Source organism: Macrobrachium rosenbergii, chromosome 51 (genome assembly GCF_040412425.1).
Source record: "Macrobrachium rosenbergii isolate ZJJX-2024 chromosome 51, ASM4041242v1, whole genome shotgun sequence".
Taxonomy (NCBI): domain Eukaryota; kingdom Metazoa; phylum Arthropoda; class Malacostraca; order Decapoda; family Palaemonidae; genus Macrobrachium; species Macrobrachium rosenbergii.
Window position 1 is genome coordinate 36,084,007 of NC_089791.1, and position 19,889 is coordinate 36,103,895.

General features: G+C 35.1%; 1 protein-coding gene across 4 annotated transcripts in view; it reads right to left on the reverse strand.

Moving 5' to 3' along the window:
* Set2 (SET domain containing 2) overlaps positions 1 to 19,889 on the reverse strand; it is a 45,181-nt gene that overhangs the window by 10,721 nt on the left and 14,571 nt on the right. Inside the window, exons 4-12 of one of the 4 annotated variants that reach the window (XM_067095264.1) lie at positions 17,507 to 17,604; positions 16,255 to 16,414; positions 14,275 to 14,517; positions 11,816 to 12,012; positions 10,871 to 11,314; positions 9,014 to 9,179; positions 8,137 to 8,311; positions 7,241 to 7,860; positions 6,894 to 7,046 (exon numbers count right to left, since the gene is read on the reverse strand). In XM_067095264.1, coding sequence (XP_066951365.1) covers positions 6,894 to 7,046; positions 7,241 to 7,860; positions 8,137 to 8,311; positions 9,014 to 9,179; positions 10,871 to 11,314; positions 11,816 to 12,012; positions 14,275 to 14,517; positions 16,255 to 16,414; positions 17,507 to 17,604 — 2,256 coding nt within the window. Of the gene's footprint in view, positions 1 to 6,893; positions 7,047 to 7,240; positions 7,861 to 8,136; positions 8,312 to 9,013; positions 9,198 to 10,870; positions 11,315 to 11,815; positions 12,013 to 14,274; positions 14,518 to 16,254; positions 16,415 to 17,506; positions 17,605 to 19,889 lie in introns of all 4 variants that reach the window. The other 3 variants (XM_067095263.1, XM_067095266.1, XM_067095265.1) reach the window with 3 other exon arrangements.

Sequence of the window (19,889 nt, forward strand, 5' to 3'; positions counted from 1 at the left end):
GAAAAAAAAAAAAAAAAAGAATCATTCACTCCTCATTCATGCTTCTTACAATGAAATACCAAGCTTATATACTCAGGTGAGTTATGGAGTATCCCATCGGGCCTTGCTGACTACACAACTTGTTGAGCAGCTACCACCAGTCCCGATGAGAATGGGTCCAGGGACTTCGAGGTAACATTCCTAGTTAAGGTAGTCTGGCCACGCCAGACACCTGCCCTCATAACCTGAAACACTGTGTACTTCTTCCAAAACATGAGTGATGAATCTTAGGCTCACTTGATAGCTTCACAGAGCTAGACAGAAAGGGCATTCCTAGACAATATCTTCTTGCGCCTAATACACTAATGAAAAGCATGAAAAGCCTTCTACACTCCAGCCTCAAGAAGTGGGTCCTTTTTAGATGGGTCCTTTTTAGATAATACTTAAGGGCACAGACCAGGTACAACAGCATCTCATCTCAGTTTCCACCCATGATCACCAGGCAGTGATCTGGCACCTATGCTCTCCTGCCACAAGGAAAAGTGATGGGAGATGTCCACCTGGACCTCCTCCAACTAGCCTTGGACTTCCCCTTTCTCTTCTTCCTATGCCAAGGAAGTGTATCCATGGACTGGGAAGAAGGGCAAGAATGCTTCTCATTTTTCTCCAAATTGTCCAATCTCAAGTAGTTTTTAAAAGCTCTTAAGTAGATGATAAACTAAATTCATCAAATTTTCAGTTCCAAACTTTATTTTTTCAAATGCTAAGAGACCTATCTTTTCATTTTTTCCCAGCTGACAGAACACTGATTTGTGGAAGTTACACACACACACACACACTCTAGACAGGCACAAGTTAAAAAAAAAAAGGGGGGGGGAATTCACCTATCCAAACTATTTTTGGTTATTAGAATTTATTTAAACGAATTGCTGAATCAAACTCTAAGCAAACTGCAAACCAAAGATGATGGTTTGGGAGAATGCTGCAGTTATGGGCACAGTGTGGATGCGGTGAGTGATGTTAACAAAAGATGACTGTACTCCGTGGATATCAAACGAATCAAACGTAACAAATTCACAATTTTTTATACCTTCCATCTGTGCAATTAGAACAAACTTCAAGACACTATGGTAATGGGCAAACCTACTAAAAATACCTTTCCCTGAACCAGAGCATTTCCTGTGCTGAGGTATAATGATATTAGTAAAGGACACTTAACATAAAATCCTATGAAGATTAGATAATATAAATAATAACCTGATAATACTATATTAAAAATGCTGGTGTCTGTCTAGCATGAGCATTGGGCCATTTGTTACCATAGAAATGGAAGAAACTACAATGGAGCCCAGGGGTGGGGGGCCCTGGGTTGTTCTGTGCAAATGACCTAATGTTGACCATAGAACCTGAGAAGTGGTAGAACTGTTTAAAGGAAGTAGTGTCGAATGGAGAGAACACTGACAATCAATGAAAGCAAAACAGCTTATGGTGACTAGAAAGAATTAAAAAGAAAAAGTAAACTCCAGAAAAGTGACTGTGGTTAAGGTTTAGGGGTGAACTCTTTATGTACATGTAATAGATGGGGTCACAAGGGGTGCTCACGATTACAAAATATAAATGGAGTATCAAATTTTGATGTCTACAATGAGCAAATAGTGAAGAGAAGAGAATGGAGAACCCTGCTGTGATAGTGGGCAATCTTACAAGATGTGGAGCCTTTCTTTTTCCTTGGGGACACTTCTGACTATGAAGCAGCAGGAGTTAAAAGAGCAGTAATACTATTTGTAAATAAAAATGTTCCATTAGTAGAGAGAACAGAGACTTACAATGGGTACATTGTGCCAAAAACATGAGTTTTGACAAGGAAAATGAAGATTTTGAAAAGGTATGGCCATAGAATGTTAAGAATTATGGTTGGAATACAATGAGGTGGTCATATTATAAATGTGGAACTGGGGAGATGTGGTATCATGGACCAAGATCTCAAAGACTGAGGTGGTTTGGGCATGAGATGGGAAAGGATGGTACAGCTAGTCAGAAGAGCAGTAGATATGGAGGTAGCAGTGGAATGACCTGTATGAAGGCTAAGGAAATCATGGAAACGAGAGATAAATGAAGAACCACACCTTCATTAAGTAGATTAACTCAACCACTGAGCTAACTTATTTAGCTCTAAAAGGGCTGGCTTAAAATATATCTTATTAATGACAAGGTTCAGTTTTTACCTATTAAATCTAAGCTCTTTAAAAACTTTATACTGTAATTGGATTAACTGAAAATGGACACTCAAAAATAATTTCTTGACACTTTTGTTTCCAAAACTCATCATTCATTGTTGATTCTATTTTGGACATTTACACAAAACATTTTTGACAGTAAGTATTACTCTGAACTCCGTACATAAAGGAATTGGGTCATGTGACCTCTTCATCAAATATCCGTGCCCTTTTGACATAATGAATTCTATATATTCCAACACTGAGCTTGATCTTATAACCTATCATATTCATATGCTTTAATGCCTGTGTGAGCTGAAATCCAACATATGCCTACATTTTTACCATCTTTGTGTAACTTGTAAAGTTAAAATTTTATTATAATTTCAAAGGGTTTCAATAGAATTTCTCAAAATGCTAAAAATTACAAATCTCTGTGATGGCATATCTTCTATCACTTCAATGGCTAACCAAGTTGCACATAATTCTGCTGTGAAAGCAGAAGCATTGTTACGCAAGGAAAATTGGCAAGTTTTGTTGGGTGATATGGTTATATGCACAGTTTTTACATAAATATTTCAAGTACATACAAGGAGGAGGTAGTTTTATTACTATTAGTTCTAACTAGGAAAGGTGATAAGTAATTATTTATAAATATTTCTCTTTGATCATAAAGATCATTTGTTGGTGAATCACTTGCATGTATTTTACTGCATGATGAAGAGTTAAGATTTAAAAGCTAATGTGCATATTCTGAGTCCTTCATTATGAACTGGCTCTAAACTTAAAAGTAGTATATGAGGCTGAACTGTATACCCAACATCCATAGACTTGGATAGACATATCAGTTGCTTTGTTAAATCAATATCAAGGTTGGTCTGTCAGATCCTCAATTTGTGCAAAATAATTTTCTTAATTAGGCTAAATATAAAAGCATTTTAACATCTGGCGTCTATGGAAGCTATATGGGCCACCCAGTTTAGTGTTTATCAAAGACTATACCTAAGAATGTTGATGATAAAGAGCTCTGAACAGAAAGCACTGGACAGGAGATGGAAGAGAATTCAATTCACATTTAAGAATATAAGGAGTAAGGGTCATAAAAATGTTTATGATGATAACATATTAAAAATATTTATGTAGAATTCAAGGTACTGAACTACCTAATAACTCCTGTAAGACAGAAAAAGGGGAAGAAAACTCATTTCACTTCTTTACCCACAAAGGGATAAATGGACATAAAAACTTTTGCAAAAATGCATTAAAAAAAAATATTTAAACAGTTCAAAGTGCTGAACTACCTAATATCTATCTTCACACAAGATGACCACAATCATAATAAAAAAATGAGCAATTTTGCATTGTAAACATGAGCATCGTACATTCATATGCCACAACAATTTTCTATGCCATACTTTCTGAAACCTTACAAAACTAAATACCAATTCCATCCACAAGCCACCATCAAATTTTCTGTAACTGTAATGACAAAAGAGAAGTAAAGGCAAAAAGAGACAGACATCAAAGCTGTAACATGGCCAACATGTACATGGGTGAACCAAGAGAAGACCGGGAAGGTTGGCAGTCAGCAGCAGCAGATGATGAACATTACAAGGTCACGATCAACTCATCCATGGATGAATCACCCACAAATAAAATCTAGTGCCAGAGAACATAGGCGACCTTCTTGAACCAGGGAGACCATTAGGAGAGGGAGACATCCTTGGAGGTGAGATCCTAACAAATGTGAAGACAAAGAGGTGGCATATTCAAGATGGCTGAAGTCTATTACAGGCAGTCCCCAGTTATCAGCGATCCAGTTTTACAGCACTTGTTTAGCGATGACGATTCAGCACCAATCTCTGATTACTGATGCCAATCCCCACTTAGAGGGGGTGCCAATCTCTGGTTATCGGCACCGATAAAGCGCTGTTTATTGGCAATTTTCGTTTATTATCACACCATCGGGAACGGAACCCCACGGTAATCAAGGACTGCCTGTACACTGAACAGTCTTACAGAGGGCAGCATCAAAGACGAAACTCAATGAGAAAAAGAGGAAGGAGGCTCACTAAATGCAGTGCTGGATACACAACATTCATATACTACCCTCTGAGTGCAGAGGAATCAGTAAAACATTTTCCCCAACACCAGCACAATTGAAGGTAAGTAAACAAATAATTCAAAATACAAATATCTTAGCAATATGTCAGCAAACATGATATGCACCCATGAACAGCTGAAACAGATCTAGAGAACCAATGGTAACTGTTATTCTAAACTGGTGAAAACGGCAACATATTTACTGAATGACAAATAACCCAATAAGGAAACCGAAAGAGCAAAATTTACTATCTACAAAGTTCATGTGATGACAGAAGGAAAAATTTACAAAAATTTTAAAGGATCCAAATGAATAAAGAGATTTCTGAAAAACTGAAGAAGCAACTACTCTCAGAAAAAATGCAGTAGCAAGAAAGCCACTACATTGTGACCAAATCCATCTGCATGGAGTAAAGCTGTTTTGTGATAAATGAGTTTATAAGCAACATACTGGCTATACCATTAATATTTCTATCTAATAAAATTCTCATACCATTAATATTATCTAATAAAAATCTCAATCACATGAATCACTATAATGGCAAAAAATTTTACACTGATGTAAGTGTAAATACATATTTTATATTTTTAAATGCAGAATATATTAAAACTTACATCAGTGTGGATTTTCTCCCCACAATATTGCTCTCATTACCGTTATAATACATCATAAAAAATAACAATCACGGTAATTATAAATTTACCATAGGAGTATATATAAAAAACAAAGGGAGGATTATGGATATGGATAAAATGGAACTCTAAAAGGAAATTGTCTTCAGTTGAGACAGAAGCAAAACTAGAAGATGACAAATGAAAAATGAGCTTACACAAAATCAATTGGATCATTTCACACACACAAACAGATTAACAAATGTTTAATTGTTCTGTAAACCTTAGATGGTTTGTTCTTCAAGCTATCCAACTGAGACTTGTATAGGACAATAATTGTAGTTTCATGTGAAAAAAAATTACCTAATGTGACCTTCATGTTAAAATACTTTCATTTGCATGTTGATGCTATTACTGACAATAATATTATCAACAGAGTTTAATAAAAATAAAAATGTTACAATTTTCTGGTGAGAGACCTAAAAAAAATTGTCACACATCAGCGTATCATTAAAAAATTTTATAAGCATGAAGAAAAAGGTGTATGGATATTTTGTATATGAAACTGTTTCTAAGGTTGCCTAATTTTAAATTTTATCTGCAATTTTAGCTACCTATCCTTATTTCTATGTTTGTATACACAAAAATGAATCCCATTTCAATGCTTTTGAGAGATTTTAAGACGTTCTGAAGAATCAGAACCTACTCTAATGGAGTGTAAACTGCTGATAAATGTAAACACAAGACTAAACTTGTATACTGCTTGGGAATTAAATTTCACTAGCTTTTAAATAAGAATAATTAGTGAAGATATCCTAAAGCTGAATTCCAAGTAATACAAGATTTATGCCAAGAATGCCAACAGGTGAAATTAAGATATATTTTCCTTGCAAACCAAATTCCTATGCCTCAAAATGTAGGAGTTTCTTATACAATGAACACAAGGAGCAACAGGCTGCAACCTCAAGGGTCACAACCTCACGTATTTCCATAATTCATGTGAACTAACGCAAGGCACTAAACAAATTACTTCAACTTGGCATCACATTAATAAAGAAATATTTCCTTGAACAGCTGAGTGAAAAACTTAATTTACACAGATTCTTCAAACACATTCTAAAAGGAGCCAACATAGCCTTGGATATCTAATAATGTTAAGTTAAATGCATAACCATATTATATACAGTATACCTAATAAACTTCAATTCCATTTATTACAATGGCAAAATGTCAATAATTCCCACATATATGTGACCTACACTGAAAATTACCTAAAGATCATTTAAAAATTATGAAGTAAGAGACTCAGTGCACTGTTATTATTACAAAATTTAAGAACTTTACTGTCTGGAATTTAATTACAAAAGAAATTTACTTGAAAAAAAAGAATGAAAATATACTACTCTCTATTTGTCTTGATATTACTTCTAAAAGCATTACGAAATCTACCCTCTGAAATCATAGTACAGAAAGTACAAACAAAACTGGTAAGCTGAATATTTGATATATCAAAGTGTATCCAGCATTTAATATACTTAGTCTCCCTTAACATGGAGTAAAGTGCTTGACATTTTTGCAACTACCCAAGGTAAAAGAAATTTATGACATGTATTGACACCTAAAAATGCAATGCTGACTCCCTGTAAAGCAGGCATTAACATTAATCCTCTAAGAGCACAATGTAATTTCATGCTTTACTTTAAAACTACCAACAGTTTTGCCACAAGCTAAAAGGGAAAAACAGGAGGAATAGAGGAATGTAGGTGTCAACCATGGGCTACCAGAAAATGACTTGGGAGACAGTAGGGAGTTATAATACAATCATCATTAGCTGTCGGAAACAAATGATTTTACACCAACGAAAACATGTTGAGAAAAAGGTCTCCTACTCGGTGGGGATTAAAGTTCCCATGGTTGTATTGTCATAGTGAGTGAGTGAGTCTCCTCAGCAGGGGGAAAGGGAATCAACATCTCTGTACTTACACTGATCACTCGTTCCTGAACCAGTGCTTCTGATCGTGGTTTCTTTGCCCGATGCCGACGGATCATCTTCTCATCGCATAACTCACCAATCTCGACCGTAGTAACCTTCACCACCTCCTCCTCCTCCTCCTCATCACTAGAGAAGTCTTCGCTCTGAGCAGGTGACACAGGAGCCTCAAATTACATGACAGAACTTGCTAAGGAAACTCTTCCACAATATGACATTAATTCATGCAAAACAGCATAACACTTAAATCTGGTGAACAATGCCTACATAAGCAATAATAAAAATAATAAACATCCCTTTCTTCTCCATATGCATAGCATAAGATTGTAATATCACTCACATCAGTAGTACTGGTTGAATCTGAATCTGAAGATGACGAATCATTTGAGTCCGAGTCTGACCCCATTTCTGCCTCCAACTGCTGGTGCTGTTCAAGAGTAGGTGGTTCCCACTGGCTGGTTCGACTCTTCACATGATAAAAGTAGACATGACCTTCTGAGTCTCTAGCCATTTTCCAACGTGGTGGCAGCTGTATAGTAATTGGTCCTGGAGGTGGTGGCGGTGGCTCCTCACCTACTACAAAAGGTACAGCAAGAGCACTGGTACCTAAGTTAACAGGCATTGTCGTTGCTGGAGTCACTGCAACGCTGGTTTCTGCAGGCACTGGGAAGGTAAGCACCCGAGCACCCTGAGGAGGAGTGCCTTCAACAGGTACTGCTTGACAAGGAAGAGGCTGGGTTGGAGAGGTCTGTCTAACTTCCCCAGGAAGAGGAATAGTCGCTGGATCTATTCTTGGATCATCATAATTTGGTGTGGCTGCTTCACTATCGGGGGCAACATGGCCAGCTATTGTTTGAGATGCAATGACATGACCAGGAGGCATCCCAACAATCATAGGAGAACCATCTCCACTCTCACTTGGACGAAACCCATATGCTGCTGGTACTGGTATGTTTGGCTCTAAAACACAGAAAAAATAAAACCATATTTAAACTATCAGTCCCCTATTATTACTGATGAGTTAGACAAAAAAAATAGCATAATTCATTCATTATACATTAATATAATGCACATTAAATACAGAATACAAAAATCATGTACAAAAAAATACTTAATACATCTAATTTTAATACAAAAACATGGAGCCAATTAACAAGTGCTTATCAATTTACACATTAATTGCAAAGAATTTCATAACTGCAATGTCCAAATAGACACCCTCCATTCTATATTTACCTGTTCCATTATATGGCTGCCATGATGCAGTGTTTGGATCCCAATAGTACTGACATGTTGGATCAAAAATAGGTGTAAGGTAAGGGTCTTGCCCAAGAAGTCGACAGCGATCTACATGCATTGCCCACATTTCCTCCTGCATTTTACGTTGTTTGGCCTCCTCTTCCTGCTGCACCTAAGTATTGGGTAAAAAATTCAATAAAAAGCTTCCTGAAATAATAGTAAAATGCTTGTGCACATTTAAACCAGACCATTGCACCAAAAATAGTTAACTCACCCGATAATAATAAAAAAAAATTACTCAGAACTTTTTACGAGCTAGTGTATTTTAATCTCAACAAACAATACCTAACAATATTATCTTGGTAACTATAAGATTAAAATACTGTCCTGTATAATTGAGAAAGTGACAAAAATAAAATCATAAATTCAAGTTTTGGAAACAAGGTTCTTGATTTTAATTAGAATTATGAGTCATAATCACTTCAGAATGAAAAAGACAGTTTCTATAATGAACAACAATACAAAAGAAAACATAGGACAAAAATCAAATACATAGATTTTGTTAAACCACTGAAAGACCACTAAGACATAAAAAACATATGAATTCCCGATACCAAACCATGATTTTTCGAAATTAAGTACTCCAGCCAAAAACATTACATTTTCCAATCCACTTACACTGAAGCCTCACTCAAAAAAATTCATGATGCAGAGATCATTTTTATGTACTTCAGTCAATTCCAAAATGTTTATGATGCTTTTGCTTAGTTCTGAGAAATAACCTTACAGTCTGCCACACATGAAGATTTGAAGTGTCACTGTAATCAACAGTTCTATCTTTATAATCATGGCATGGTTGGGGGAATAAAGATACCTGAATTTCAAAAAGTTGTCTCCTCTGTTCCTTAGACATTTTTGGGGAATCAGATGATCTATCTTCTCTTGCATCTCTATCCCCTCTACTTGATCTCCTACTATATCTGTCCTTTTCTTTTTCTCTGTCAGGAGACCGACGTCTCCTATCAAAGTCTCGCCTATACCTGGAAGGTGAAGAAAAGCTATACACCCCAAAAATGAGGTATCCAAAAATTAGTATGACTATAAGCTAGCGTTTACTTAAATCTGGTAAATTAATAAAAGCTCACAAATGATATGCAGACCAATTCATGCAAATACAGAATGTCAAAAAGAAACAACAAAAAATTAGAACCGAGACCATAAGGACAAAGCACCAATTATGCTGACAAAATAAGGATAACTGACTAAAGATAAGAACTACTTTGTCTACAGTATTTTACAATGCAAATAAAATAAATTCCAGATTATAGTACTTATCGCTCTACAGGAATCAAGAGTGCATGCCACAGCATAAGCAATTATCAGAAGAAATTAATGCTCTACTGTAGATTCCTAAAATCACAGGATATTTAATGACCCCAGGTATTTTTAAGCCCAACAAATGATGAAGAGGTGCCTTTCTCACCCAAAAGCTCATGCATTTACAAACAAGACCAAACCAAACACTGTCAATTCATGACTTTTAGTGTTCAAGCAAATTTAACAAACACCAAAAAAAAGTTAATCAATCTGACTCTCTTCCAAACAACGTTGTTTTTAAGCTTGATATATACTAACACAGGATCCTACTTTTGCATTAATTATATTATAATTTTTCTTGTGAGATTGATATGCACATATATTAATAATATATGCCATCTTCATTTGATTTTAGTACCTTGTATACATGTTAGCACATGGTGATCCAATTACTTGCATTGTGGCCTCATATAATAAATATATCCATGTTGTCTAAAAATATACTATGAATATAATAGAATAACAGTTAGCAAAACTAACTTTATCAAAATATTAAAATTTTGTAGTAAACCTTAACTATATTAAATTTGATAACAAAATTTATAACCTACAAATAGGTATCCCCATGGGCACTAATTATAGCCCTAACACTGCCAATTTAATTTACATTTTCATGAATAAAAATTCTTGAAAAATAATCCCCTACAAGGAGGACTTAGATATAAAAATAAATACTGATCTACAGATGACCTATTATCACTCACAACAGATATATTATTCGATGTCAATTCAATATATACCAGAAGTTTCTAATAAAAATAACGACCCTTTTAAAACAGGGTCATTCTTAGATACTGATATAAAAATTAATAAATTTCTAACAAAAGTTTATGATAAAAGAATATATTTTACTTTTGAAATGCAGTATGCACTTTGGTGGCTTGAACCCTAGCTCATTTTTCACACACCTTAAATGCTTTAATGCCTTTCTTATCAACGTCACCTGGTTACATTTATGACCACAATCTAATCCATTCTTCAAGTGAAATTACCTTTCCTCTCCCTTTTTCTCTGGCTAGACAATATTCAGATATATCCAGCAACCCTTCTCAACTAGCTCTTGCATCTTTTCTTACCCTTTTCCCATTCCTTTTTTAGTTGTTACTCCTTTGGAAACCATTCCCAGATATTTCTGTCAAGCCTTCCACTAACTCTATACCACTAAAAAAAATCTACCAAAACATTCTCTATTACTATTTTCCTTTCCCAAGTATACTTATTCTTTTTTGGAAGCCATGCATACCACAACCACCCTTTTCCATCCTCCAAACATGTGGAGTGCTTAAAATGAAACTTGTTGCCAAGAAACACAGTAGAATACATATTTTTCCTCAAACCAACATGCAAAACTTACTTGTCCTTCTCTTTTCGATCCTTGTCTAGCCCCCTGATTTCTTCCTCGACTTCCCTCTCGTGCTCTTTCATCAATTCAATTCTCTCCTTCTTGGGTATACGGAAGTATTCCTTCAAATCCTTCCACTGTTCCAGAAGTTTATTGGCTAACTCCACCATACTTCCATGAAGGATGAGGAGTTCTCGTGAGACAACTTCATCCTGTGGGGTAGCTGCTGCAGCTGTATCCCCTTCCCCTGGTTCAACTGCACTCTTTTTCTCATCACTGAGGTTTGAATCACTACTATCATCTTCTGCTAAGCATCCTTCCAAACTGGGTTTACCCTTCAGCGCTTCCTGTTCTACATCAACGGAGTCCATGCTGATGTCGTCAACACTTGAAGAATCTATTGCAGCTGAAACAGGTTTTGTATCCATTTCACCATCTGAGTCCTCACTCGTGTCACTTTAAAAGAAATGAAAAAGACATAGCTATCAAAATGAGAAATCAAAGTTGTTTTTAAAGTATGTCTCAAGACACCCAAAAACATAGTACTGTTATGAACTATTTATGTAATAACTACTAATTTCTAGTAATGATATGTCTTTCAAGAAAAACAAACTAACTTTGATATTCAAAAAGTTATATGAAAATACAAAATCCAATAACCAACATACCCACATACTGTACATGACTTTCCATAAAATCAAGAATTGATACCCACTTTGCAATAAGGTAAACAAAGCATTACATTTCCTTCAAGCATTTGTTCCTGAATACAGCAATGCAGATTCTTTTCAATTTCCATTTTATTTTCTTATTGTTTTTGTTTCTATTATACTTGTCATCTTTTATAAGCCTTGAAACTGCAAACCTAATCATCCACTGCTCTAAAATAGAGAATATTAAGTAGGTACAAAATTCTGTACACTGATGTATGTTTGTAATGACTTCTGCTCAGCTTACCTCAATTTCTTCCCAGAATCAGAATCAACATTCATTAAAACACACCCAACAGGTCTGGGTGGCGGTGGTGGTGGGGGAGAACCTGAGATCGGCACTTCGACTGACTGGGTGCTCCATCGTTCTACTACTCCAAGTACACGACTGTCAGTCAACTGCGTCTTATTGGTGATTGGCAAACACTCAAGAGTCTTCAGTATCTAGTAAAAATATTCAACCATGAACTCAATGTAAAAACTGTTCTTAACAATAAAACATCAATGTTGATTACACATTTCAACATACAAGGTATTTATAAGTTTCAAGTTTTTTAACAAATAATAAAATACAGTAATGTGATTGCTAATGAAAATAAACCAAGAAAGTACTAAGGAATGGTAAACAGTAGTTACTTCCTAAATATCATTTTTCAAAAAACAATTGTAACTCAAAAAGCTTTCCCAATCAGAAAAATAGCCTCAACTTGTTACTCAAAAAGATTTCCCAATCAGAAAAATAGCCTCAACTTTTTACTAGACAAAATATTGCCCTTGCTGTACACACGTCATTACTGTGCTGGGATGGGTTGTAATTAACTGTGAAAGATTTCTGAAACAGTAGAATAACATGAGACAAAAATTCTAGTTGTTAAATAAACCTGGAAATATGTATACTGTCCTGAGGTTTTAAATCATAAAAAAAAATATTTCTGTACTGCATTTCAGAGAATTTTCTTACAAGTTATGAGAGTTGGCTGACTCAGGATGGAAAATCTTTATTTACTGGTATCTGACTCTGATCCAGAAAACAGGGACATCATATATGTCCATTATAGCCCAAAAATACCTTTCCATGACCTTTCCACTTCTTATCCCCTTTCAATTTTTCCAAAATATTTATATACTAAATTTATATACAAAATGCAGTGCAAAACAGTAGCTACCTGCTCGGTAAAAAATTAGCCGACAAATGCACTAACACACTCACATGCAGTGCAAAGGCACTTTTAATACTTTATTAATCCTACGTATGTTCTTTCAGTTCATTACTGAATTCAACAGCTAACAAGACCCTCAAACCTTATGATGAAATAATGCTACTTAAGATAATAGGAAAAAGAATGAGACAGAGTTACAAACAACTGTTAAACTGGCTCTGGGGTATCAAGTAGCCTATACTACCATGTCTTAGAGTCTATGTTACTTATCAGAAGGTCAGACCACCATGTTCATTAAGCTGAAGTGCAAGTGTAAACTAGAAAGAAGTTATTAGCAAACAGATGAATACATCTCACAGTCATGGTAAATAAGGAATTCCTAAACTTAAGAACAATTATGGACAGCAGCAGATGTAACTTGTCTACAAGACAAAAATACATGAAAAATATAATAGAAAAAAAGCGAACAAACACCATGCCTAGACATATCAAGGCGGATGGTTAAGGCCAAGAAGGTAAATCATGAAAACTATGTTAACTTGAAATTTTTAAAGGCAAGCACCACAATCACCCAAACCTTCCCTGTAGTCTCCAAAATAAAGTGAAGTAAAGAACTGTACATTACTCTTCGGGACAGTACAATGAACAAAAAAGAACATAAATGGGTAGCGCTAACAAGTTTACAACTCATTAGCTAGTTACAGGGAAAACTACAAGAGGAAAACCGTCACCAAATGTATAGAAGTGATTTACAAAAAATTAATAAAACAAGACTGGAATGAGAAAACTGTGAGAGAATGAAATTCTCTGGTAGCTAATATACTGAGTTCACAATTAATATAAAAATAGAAATTTTTATAAAATTTATTTTCTAAATAATTACCTATATACGACAGCTATAAAGTCCAAAACCAATGGGAGGACAACCAAGTATAACAAAAAGAATTATGTAGATCTACCCTACCAGTTATACCATCTATTGACCCCTCCTTGTCAGGGAGAACAATGGTTCATGTGTCTACTATCCACATGAGTGGGGACGTTGGGGGTAAGTATTTGAAAAATTAATTCTATCATAAAAAATTTCTATTTCTGAAGTGAATCTTACCTCTCTATTATGACAGTTGATTCCCACAATTGAAAAGGAAGGTGAGTAAGTGTATGAGGACCCAAAATTTAAAACCCAAAAAGAATAAAATAAATTCCATCCAGAATGAGATACTACATACCGATGAATATTCAGGATACCAATTGGTAAATATACAATTGACTGGTTTGTGACCATACAAACTTGACTTAACCTTTATCACAAACATGGTATTGCAGTCTGAGAGCAGACCACCACATCAACTTAAAGATTAAACCAACTGAATATGTGTCTGGACCTGTTACGAAAAGACTGGATTCTGTTTGCTTGTCATGTGCCCAGTCAAATCAAATATTATAAACTAGAATGGGATAGTCTATATTGGAAGTTTCCCAAAAACACAACCCTTAAAATTACTATAAAAGAATATCAACAGAACATCCCATGTGATACTAAAGCCTCAATCTTGATGGAAGCATGTTCATAGGCATAGCCTAAATCAGCCATCCAGGACCAAAGAAGAGAAAGTCCATGATAGTCCATAAAGAGCCTTTTGCAAGCTGAGGTGCTGCACTGGACAAGACGAAGGAGCATTACTCTTGAATTGGAATTGTCTGCTCTAACCATAAGTCGACACAAATTGAGGATATCCTGTCGTGTTCTCAACTTTTTGGCATTGAGTTTCTCTATCTCATCTTCAAGCTGCAATAAGTAACAACTGATAATTATGACAGGAAAAATTAACTGTTACATAATTAAGCAATTTCATAACAAATGAGAATATTCAGGATAATTTGTCCTATTTTTCCACACAATACTGAAACGCAACTAAAAACACAAAAAAATTCAAGGATTAGCCGAAACTATTGATTCCATCATTTTTACTACCACTACTGGTAGTCAGATAGTTGAAGCAATATCTCCTATTGCTAAACTGAGACTTGTGATCTAATGAAAGGTGAAATTTTGACTATGACATGGATAAAGAACTGGACACCTTAGAAGAAGGAGCTCCCTTCCATATTAGACTAAGTAGAGCAAACTCTAAGAGATAACACCATTGCGGAGTTTTATGACAGACATTTAGTATTCTTTATGACATAATGTACAATGCTAAAATGGTATTGGCATGATGTTCGTCCATATCACTAAATTATATTTTGTTTCCGTTGTCTTACTTTTCTTTCTTTGAATTTTCCCTCTGCTAATGCATACAGTTTTTACTTCTAACTGTTTTTAGTACAGACTGAGGACTATTTTCTTATACTGTATTCAATTTTTTATATAAATTGTTTTTATGGATGATACCTAAATATGCTTATTGTCTCTTCTCTTTTCATAAAAAATATACATTAGTAATATACATTTCAGCATGTGATGAGTGGAACCAAATACAGGATTTAAGCCATATGCCAAGCACTGGGACCCATACGGTCATTCAGGCCTGAAATGACTGAAGATGAAGTTCAAAACTTGTGTATATATATATATTTGCATATACCGTACATTTAAACAGGTATACAAAAACATTTACACAGGTTTACCTACACATAACAGGTAATCTATACACACACAAATACTGATAAAAATTAAAACTTACAAAAATAATTTATATAAGATTGTATAAATTTAAATATTTTTTAAAAACATCAAATCTAATGTACTGCCGCTGTCATCTAAAATTTCACAGAAGTTTTTGCCTTGCAGCTGATGTCTGTGGCAAGTACAATGATAAAACTCACATCTACAACTACTGTATGTGGTCCACTGTCAGGCCATCTCAACAGTGGGGACACACAGGTGGATTACCATTCTCCAATCAAAAATGAGTTAAAAAGGAGCAGCCAATTATAACATGAGAAAGACGTGTCTTGTAACCTCTATTAATGTTATACACGAAGGCCAAAGTTGTACAACTGCCTGTATTTTTTTATGTTCTTTGTTATTTAGGAGTGAGGGACAGGCCCACCTCTCTTGCCACACTTTTCTTATGTACTGACATACAACAGGTTTTATGTCAGTATGTGGCACCTTCCTGTGACTGACCACATTTTCTAGAGACACCTTCTTTGGTGCCGAGTTACGTAGTCTCTAAAAGCGGGAAGTCAGTCAGTATGCTTAGGCCTTGACTGTGATCAGTCCAAGTGACAGGAATCCATTTCAAGGAAGAAATGTTACATATAATTGATGGGATGGTAATGAAATAACCGACAATAACTCATGCATATTTAAACAATTCCTTTTCTATCACTAAACACTTGACCAAAAACTGAAAAATGATAAGATGGGCAACTTATGCCCTTATCCAGCCTCAATTTCCCTGAAAAAATTGTGAAAAGGTGATGGAAAATCATCCAGCCCAAAAAGGAAGGGTAAATGTTGCTTTTAAATGAAGGAAGTTACACAAATTAGGGAAAAAATATTAAAATGAAAACTTACATCAACATCTTCAACATAAGACCGTTTCTCCTCTCGTTTCCTTCTGTCTCTTTCTTGTCTTTTCTCCTCTTCTTTTTCTTCTTTTGTTTTTTCATCAGGGGATTCACCCAGCCAACCACGGCATATTGCAGTTCCACAGTAACATTTTTGTGGTTCACGGCTAAAATTAAAATGAGTAATAAAACATTAAAAGAATTTCACTTAAGAAAAACCAAAGTTCTGTAGTATGTTGTTAATCTTTAAAATCAAATGAAAGCCACTGTAAATTGAAAAAAATAAAACATCGAAAATTCAATTGTAGCACACTAAACCAACCTATTTTACAGACATTTTTTATCAACATTCTTTGCATCTAACACTAAAATGTCTAGAATAGGTTGAAAACGCCAAGAAAAATGAGTAGCCGTGACATATAAAAAAAAGCTTATTGTAATCATCAATAGATTTCCTTAAGCAAGGATGACTGTGAAATAAGCTCCCTCCAATTTCTACCTGGTAGAGGTCAGATGCTACACACCACTCTAATTTTTCAGTCTTTCTACTGGTCTTCATTATGCAATACCTACTACTTTTCTTATTAACAGCTCTTCCCCTTTCTCATCACATGCCCCCATCTCCCATTAGCTTCTAATATAGTTTGATCTTCCCCCCTCTAATTCAGTTGTGAGACTTGACCTTGTACTGTATGGAGTTGTCACCACTTTCAAAATCTCCATTTTCTTTGCTAGTTCTCTGTCTCTGTTCCTGGTTTAGTACAGACATTTTCACAGTTGATAAAGTTTTTATTCTGTTCACTGATGGGTTGTCCTTACTATTTTTCTTAATGCCTTCCTTAAAATCCAGTGGCTCCCCTAAAACATAACATAAATGTCTGCTGCTACCTGGTCTTACACTTTTAACACAAGATTGTCAACTACTCTCTTTCCTATGTTCTCTACTTAAACATTTCTGGTATAAAAAACTGCCTCATTCCAATTTATATTTTGCAATTATGAGCATTTCTTATAACAAATTTCAATGAGGACAAGGATGGGAGGAGTAATATACCACACACAGAGTGCTGCAGTAAAATTTGTGCTCATAATACAGACCCTATTTAACAGCCATCACTGTAACAAGCAGCTCTTTTTCCTTATTTTGTTCAAATAACTGGCATGATTCCAAACAGATGCTGACAGGGTGAATTCAAGAATTTTCCACTACAGTACCCCATTTATAAAAAAAAAAAATTCATCCCACTGAAAACACTTACCCGTAACGTTCTAATCGATAATCAAAATTGATTTCTTCACCAACTTCAATCATCTTCTGAGCAAAGAAGCCAACTCTGAGCTCACCATTGACTGTCCACTGAAATAAGATAAATGGTTTAGATAAAACATTAACTAATGAAATAAGATAAATGGTTTAGATAAAATGTTAACTAATGAAGACTAAAAATAGATAAAACCAAATCAAATTCCCATAGAAATACTTGACCAAGTTGCTATATACCCAGTCCAAGTTAGCATACAACAAGATATGATATAATGCTAAATTTTCCTCTTAGCTGAAAATTACATAAATAGAACCAAATAGAGCTTAAGAGAAATTTAAAGCACAAAAATATAAATAGTTACAATATACAATAAAACACAAGATTATTTACAGCTGTATAGCGTATATGAAGGTTTTCATGCACTTCTTGGCATACAAACCCATTAATCATAAACAGCTGTATTTGGAGCAAACAGCTCTCCCGTATCAACAACTTGATATATCTTGAAAGACAGAAGACCTCACTGAGTGTAACCAGATTACACCCTATCTTTCTACAAGGGGACATTCTTACAAGTCAACCTCAACCAAGAAGAGTTGTCTAGGGATGACAAAGAGCTCCAAATTAAACTTAATGGACAACAAAGGTGAAATTGCACTTCTATATTTCATAAGCCTTATTTTGAGCTAGGAGAGATCTACCAATTATCCTAATGAGCCCATAAGATAACCTGACATTGCCAGTAAAATATCTAATTCTGCAGGACCCTAAGACTCCTATAGCTGGTATGAAGGAGGAAGCGAGAAGGTCTTGGTATTTGGGCCCACTGGAGATGGATACCGACAGCTCTCACTGGACAGAAGGAATTAAAGACTTTCCAGGTCAGAAAATATAATTAAGTCAGACATAGCAAAGAAATCTGTGGAGGAACAATGTTTCTGTGAAGACTGTGGGTCTTAGTTGATACTGTGGAGAAAACCAAAGTGATTTTGTTTCATTTTGTGAGCAAATGCTCCGAAATTCTAAAATCTGTGGTTAAAAGGATAGTGACTACACTGTATGTGTACTGTAGAATAGGAAATCATTGTTAATAAAAAGTATACAAACAATCCTTTCAAAAAATTTCTTTTGTGACTGTGCCATGCTTCTTCATTTTACTGTGCAAGTATGGCCTCTGAATTTCTAAGATTTGTGGTTAAAAGAAGTGCAATCACAGCCTTTAACCTCCACATCCTATGAACTTGCTTTATTATATACCAATGAAATTTAGTAATTCTGACTCTGACTAAAATCTCAAGTCACCACAAACCCACAGGGATCTCGCTACACCAATGCAAAATTTCCTGTACATTAGTTTGGTATTTTGATAGCCTTGTACTGTATCGAATGTTCTGGTTTTCATATTTTGTCACCTTCAAGGTAAGATTTTGTGCTGCATGTGCAGTAATTATTTTCTAAGTCTGTGCTATGTGCATGTATCAATACATAAACAAGCATCACATCAGGAAACAGTGCAAATGTACCATGCCCTGTGTCAGCCCTCCTCTCTTTCTCAGTATGCATGTGTATACTATACGCATGCAACACATCAAGAAAAATTCCATATATACTGTTACCAAATGCAGTAGTTCTAGTTATTGGGTATACTTACCAGATGTGTAAAAAATAATAATTGCAGTATTTCTAGTTATTGGGTATACTTACCAGATGTGTAAAAAATAATCATAAATTATGAAAAAAAAAAAACCATAGGCATCTTTGTGATTGTTTGTGCATAAAATATTTGCGCTTAATGTGGCCTCCTCTGCCGCCTCTCTCTCCCTGGCACAGCATTTTTATTGACTTTTATTCACGGCAGCACAATAGTGTACCTAATACACCAATGTAGTGTTACGTATATATATTTTTTGCAACCACGTATTTTTCAGAGTGTGAGAGAGAGAGAGAGAGAGAGAGAGAGAGAGAGAGAGAGAGAGAGATGAACTACCACTTATCCACTTACTGCGTGTTTAACTGATAAATTTGAATCAATGAACTATGGTGATAAAGTAGGAATGCTATATGCATATAAAGGACCTAATAATGAGACAATCACAAACAAGGAAGCAGTTAAAGACAGTGTGATGTTGAATAGGAATATGTTATGCAATGATCAAATAGCAATTCTATTGGCAAAATGCAAAGCAAAAATGGGAATGTTGTTCCGCACTTCAAAACAAGAAAAGCTGAAACACACATGATTATGCTTTATAAAACGTGCGTGACGTAGTCCACTTGAATATTGCAATATAATATGGTACCCACACTACAAAAGGATATTGCACAAATAGAGAGTGTACAAAGGTCATTTACAGCTAGAATAGAAGAAGATTAAGGA